The sequence below is a fragment of the Conger conger genome, chromosome 2 (assembly GCF_963514075.1).
Source record: "Conger conger chromosome 2, fConCon1.1, whole genome shotgun sequence".
Lineage (NCBI taxonomy): Eukaryota > Metazoa > Chordata > Actinopteri > Anguilliformes > Congridae > Conger > Conger conger.
In genome coordinates this window covers 11289199-11295154 of record NC_083761.1, presented here as the reverse complement: position 1 = coordinate 11295154, position 5956 = coordinate 11289199, and the positions used below count along the sequence as shown (strand labels likewise).

Genomic DNA, 5956 nt, shown 5'->3' with positions numbered 1-5956 from the left:
TTAGCTTTTTTTTTCCTGAATCAACTGAACATTTCATTACATTACATTACAATCACCTATCCTGAGCGACGCACTGCTCCGGCAAGATATCAAATCGTATGTGTGATGAATGTGTTTCATGTGCTCTTGCAATACATATAGGCTACACGTAAAAACTTTCAAGTTACTTTCTTCATACAGTAGGCACTTTTTCCCCTTCAAAATAAATTACTCCAGTTGATATCCATTCCAGGTTTTCTAACTCTCCGGGATGACCTGTCAAGCGGATTACCGTAGAAAGGAGATTAATAGGGGAGGCGGGTTGCAATAATAATCGTTTTGTTTGATGTGACAACTTTGATAGGCGTTGATTTACTTACAAACTGATAGGCTTTTAATTGAGCGCCTCCATCCAGTTTGAGATGAAAGAGAAACCGCATTGTAAAGCTGCCCGATTTCCCTGGAGCCTCGATACTGATTAGCCATCTCAACTGTGAACAGTTCAGGGCATCTCTAAACTTCTTTTCTCGACGTAGTCCCCCTTTCCCCCACCAACTTTTTTCTAAATAAATCATTTCCATTGTGTGTAAATAAAACCGACTTGACATTGTTGTCAATGGGAGACTCTAACTCTTCGGATTTCCATTTCAGTTCTTATGTGAAAACACCGTGCATTGCCCAAAATATATTTAGATTATAAAATATATATTCCAGAAATTAATATCACATACGAGTAAGACTGTGAAGCTTATTTTTTACAATAACATTTTCGCTCTGGTGTTAATTGCCGTTGCAAAAATATCTAAGATGCTTTTATATTTCAGCTGCCGGCCTGTCCAGTTAATTCACAAGTGGGTTAAGGCATGGGTAACAACGGTGTGTTCATATTCTATGTTTAGGAGACTTACTCCTTGACACATCAATGAAAAAGGCCTAGTTACACGAGATTCAGCGATACTACCAAGCAAGGTTTCGATACATCCCATAGACCCTTGGTTCTGTGTAAAGGTGAAAAATCTGAGTATGCTAATATTGGCACATTGGTGCAAATCATGTTCTAATATTATCTGCGTTTTGTATATATGATCAGAAGATTATCGCGTATTCTAAAGAGTCTAGTTCGGAAATTATCTCCAACCCTCAAGCACTTTCCATGTTACTCACTTGTCAAACGTGTTTGTATCCGAGTGACCTTTTGTTGCTGTTGAAGATCGCATGGGCCACCATGTCAGCCGAAGAACAAGCGCGTAGCCTACATTTGACAAATTAAATAAAAAATGAATTATTGATGATAATCCTTTAGGCTAAGTGCAATTTTTAACACGTCGTTTTAATTGTACAATAAATACAGAATACGCCTCAGTAATACTGATCTGGAAACAACTAGGCATGTAGCATGGAAATATACAATTACCTTTCTTAGCAAAGTAGTCCTTGGCATATCTTTAATTAGAAATAATAATAATAATAATAATAATAATAATAATAATAATAATAATAATAATCATTACATGGTATTGCCCTTTGGTTGGATAATGACATGGCCTTATACAATTACAATATAAGCTCTTATGGATGAGAGAGAAAAAAGTCTACCGTTGTTTTCTACTTTTAGCTCCTAGTTATACAAACTGAGTGGACTATGATAATTATTTCTTTCCCCTCTAATTAAGTGGCTCTTCTCAGAAGTGCCATGATTTTCCTCTCTCTCCCTTTCCCCCCTCACAGTGACACCAGACTTGTAATCAGCAACAAAAGCTGACATAAATCAAGGACAGATTGACAGCAACTGACAAATAATTGATTGATTGCGGTCGAGTAGAATTGACAGTTGACGGAGGGGTATAGATGGAAATAGAAGAGAGGTGTATATTATGCTGAAAACATGTGACATTCACATCCCTCTATCTCCGCATTGGCCCTCTCCTGACAACGAATGTCTGATTGGGGAATTTAAATTCCACACAAAGTTGATCTTCTGTTTGCCGTTATATCAAAAACTGTAGCTACTGTACCTCTGGTATACGAATGTGGGCTGGTAGGCCAAAAACTGCAAAAAATACTTAAAATCTTTAAATTGACAACATTGGTATTTCTGTTTAAAACTAAATGTTTTCAGATGTACATGTTGTACTTGTATCTGAAGTTCACATTTAGGATATTGCATTTTAATATAGGTTTCCCTTTCAGCCATTTGAGATATCGAGGCCATTGATAATCCACAAATAGGCTAAGGCTACTGGGACACACGAGCATCAGTTTGTAAAAGAACATTCAAATTCACCTTCCCGTATACAAACACAAACTATATATATTTTTCAATTAAAAAAATGTTCCATGTTTACTAGTTACTTATCTCTGCTCACTGTTCACTATTGGTAAGAGAACTATACATAGCAATGTTGTAAGTCTCTTAATACAGATCTAAATATAGGCCTGCTCGTATTTACATGTAAAACATACAAGACAAATAATGTTATTCGTTTGTCGCCATTCAAATACATCATTGTAGTGAAAACGTGCATAAGAACCAAAACATTAAGTTAAATCTCCTCCCCCAGCTGGAAAAATAGAAGCGCACACAAATGGAGAACGTCACATCCCCTTGACCCTCCAATCACCTCGGGGTCCCATTTGATTGGAAGGCGGCAAAGGCTTTTATCTCAGACTAATTCAGCTGCTTTTGAAGTGAGTTTTTCTAGCAGATCTCGTGTTGGGCGGACTAGCGTACGGACCTGCAGGAAGACGCACAGCGATCTGAACCTACGATGCAGACACAGCCTCAGATCTGCGATAGCCGCGCATTCTGCTCCGACCTGCGCCTCTGATCACACGGATTTTACAGAAACTGATCTCATTTTCTGGGACATATTTTATGTTACATTTCTAAAGGAGACGCCCTTTCACTATTTTTTTTTTTTTAGTTTCAGATAAATGCATTTCCTTCCATTTCAGTGAGAATTGGGTCATGATCACATCGCCCTCGGTATCTGCTCTGAGAAATAGTATTACTAATCAAGTCTGGGAAAGCAGTAGTTGTGGGAAGAACAGCTCCGCGAACGTAAATAAACCTTTCCTTCACTCCGTTCCTCCCTCGGACCCTCTACGGCAAGCTAACCGTCTGCCCATCAAGATTCTGAAAATGCTCACAGCACGGGCAGGGCACATTTTGCACCCAGAGTATCTCCAGCCCTTGCCATCTACACCGATTAGTCCAATTGAGGTAAGGTTTTGAGCGCAGTAAACAGCGATTGAATGTTTATTTCAAATATGATGTCTGGGGTAGCTATGGTTGTATTGCCGTCGAAATCGTCGAGCTTTTCCTTAAATCCATAAAGCCAGAAGTAAATTGTCTTTCGGAATTTAGATTTTTTTTTTCATAAAATGTGTTATAGGAGTGTGCCGGGTCCTTTGGTATATATAAATCGTAATGGAATCAAATAATAATGTACTTTGTATCATCACTCGTCTGTCGCTGTTATGCGCAATGCGTTATGGTTCGGTAGGCTACTTAATCCGAAATGTATATTTTAGTAACTATAGCGCAAAACAGACAAGACCAATGCTAAATCAAACATGTTACTGCAGTTAATGTGATCTAATAATGCGTGTTTATGTGCTTTGCAGTTAGATGCCAAGAAAAGTCCGCTGGCTCTTTTGGCACAAACGTGCTCTCAAATCGGAAAGCCGGATCCCCCTCCCTCTTCAAAACTGTCCTCTGTCACAAATGGATCTACTGACAAAGATTCCAAATCCGGTCCCTTGAAAATGAGTGACATCGGAGCTGAAGACAAATCTAGCTTCAAACCTTACTCAAAATCATCTGAAAAGAAGGACTCGTCCTCCGTGGTTTCTAGTGGAGATAAAACTGGTTTCCGTGTACCTAGCGCCACCTGCCAGCCGTTTACTCCAAGGACAGGCAGCCCGAATTCCTGCACTTCGGCGTCTCCACTCCCGACAGAGGGCAAATCAGGAGACAGGGAGGAAAAGAAAGATTCTGATAGTCATAAAAATATCACAACGGAGGGCCCGGGATCCAATAGTGTCAGTCACAGCAGGATAAGTGTAAACTGTGGTGGAATTAACGTGGAGGTCAACCAGCACCAGGACACACCTGGATCGAAAGCTATAACGTCGGACTCTTCATCTGTATCTTCAGCTTCCTCCGTTCTCGGATCTGGGCTTGTAGCACCCGTTTCCCCATACAAACCCGGTCAAACCGTCTTTCCTCTCCCACCTGCTGGCATGTCATACCCTGGGTCCTTAGCGGGGGCCTATGCTGGCTATCCTCAACATTTTCTGCCGCACGGAGTGACTTTAGATCCAACTAAACCCAGTCATTTACTTAATGCGCAGTTCGCCGCTGCAAGTTCACTGGGCTGCAGTAAAGCTGGATCAAGTCCTTTAGCAGGAGCATCACCGCCGTCGATTATGTCTGCCAGCCTTTGCAGAGACCCTTACTGCCTAAGTTACCACTGCGCAAGCCACTTGGCTGGGGCAGCCAGTGCCTCTTGCTCGCATGAGTCAGCCGCAGCTGCCGCAGCGGCCTCCGCTCTCAAGTCTGGATACCCTCTCATGTACCCAACGCACCCGTTACACGGCGTTCACTCCTCACCGCCATCTTTTGCGGGACACCCCCTGTACCCTTACGGCTTCATGCTCCCCAATGATCCCCTACCGCACGTCTGTAACTGGGTGTCGGCGAATGGACCTTGTGACAAGCGTTTTTCTTCCTCAGAAGAACTTCTAAACCACTTGCGGACCCACACTGCCTTCACTGGGACGGAGAAATTGATATCAGGATACCCTAGCTCATCGTCATTAGCTAGTGCTGCAGCAGCAGCCATGGCATGCCACATGCACATGCCCCCAGCCGGAGCTCCTGGCAGCCCCGGAACATTGGCACTAAGGAACCCGCATCACGCCCTAGGACTAAGCAGCCGCTACCATCCGTACTCAAAGAGCCCTTTGCCAACCCCTGGCGCACCAGTTCCGGTACCCGCGGCTACAGGTCCATATTACTCTCCATATGCATTGTACGGACAGAGACTTACCACAGCGTCAGCGCTTGGATATCAGTAAAAACTAATGTTTAAAAAAGTAAAAAAAAAAACAAAAAAACAAAAAAAAGACTTTTATACTGACTGTCCACTTCAGGACTGGATCCGTGGACCCGTTGTATTTATTTATGGTAGCTTCAAGCGGGACAATAATAAAATAATAAAAAACTGAAAGAGAAACTCAAAGTGCATTACTTCAAAATGAACTCTATAGGAAAAGTGAAACGCCAATGGTAGACTACGACTGAAAATAGGGTTTTTGGTTTTGTTTTTGTTTTTGATTTCGATGTTTATTTGAAATTGCTATGATTGTATCGTATGTTCTTATTTAATGTCTCCTTGAGAAGAAAATAATTTACATGCATGTTTGTTACTAAAATCCCAACTTGTCCTTATAATTTTAAATTGCAATTATTTTTAAGGTGTATACCATGAAAAGAGAGTGGTATTTTTTGTATGTATTCTGGAAAAATAAGAAACCGTTCTATTCCAACACACCCGTGGTCTTCGTTTTGTACAACTTAAATCAAATTGGTTTTTTTAAGTTAATGTGTCGACTTGCTTTTTAAAGGTGATCAGTTGCTCAACATCATTTTAAGTTTACTAGGGAGAAATAGGGGGGTAAATGCAGTGGAACAAATTGCACGAGGCAGTTCTTGACCCGTCACCGCTTCTTCCAATTAGTCTGCATGAGATACATTTACTCAATATAAGCTATCGGTTTGCTCATTTGAACCAATAATTTCACAATTTTTTTTTCAATTTCTCTTGATTTAGCTATGGACGCCTTTGTAGGAGACAATTGTTATGAAAAGGGTATCGCATGTACATATTGCCACCGAAAAAAAACATGAATGATGAAAGGTTGTGCTTTAAAATCAGATAATGTAAAACAGATATCGGGTTTTAATTATGCT

The 5956-nt window shown here is 40.9% G+C and overlaps 1 protein-coding gene across 1 annotated transcript; it reads left to right on the top strand.

The window, feature by feature from the left end:
• The first annotated feature begins 2700 nt into the window (after positions 1-2700).
• LOC133122292 (zinc finger protein 503-like) lies at positions 2701-5534 on the top strand. Its single transcript, XM_061232200.1, has 2 exons — positions 2701-3202; positions 3607-5534. The coding sequence occupies exons 1-2, from the start codon at positions 2948-2950 to the stop codon at positions 5059-5061; spliced, it is 1710 nt and encodes a 569-aa protein (XP_061088184.1). The 5' UTR covers positions 2701-2947; the 3' UTR covers positions 5062-5534.
• The last annotated feature ends 422 nt before the right edge of the window (positions 5535-5956 follow it).

What these genes read in the sequence shown, in the direction of transcription:
- LOC133122292 (XM_061232200.1), top strand. Translation starts at nt 2,948, where the DNA reads ATGATCACATCGCCCTCGGTATCTGCTCTGAGAAATAGTATTACTAAT. An exon ending in CACCGATTAGTCCAATTGAG is followed by an intron (nt 3,203 to 3,606) that starts GTAAGGTTTTGA and finishes TGTGCTTTGCAG; the next exon opens with TTAGATGCCAAGAAAAGTCC.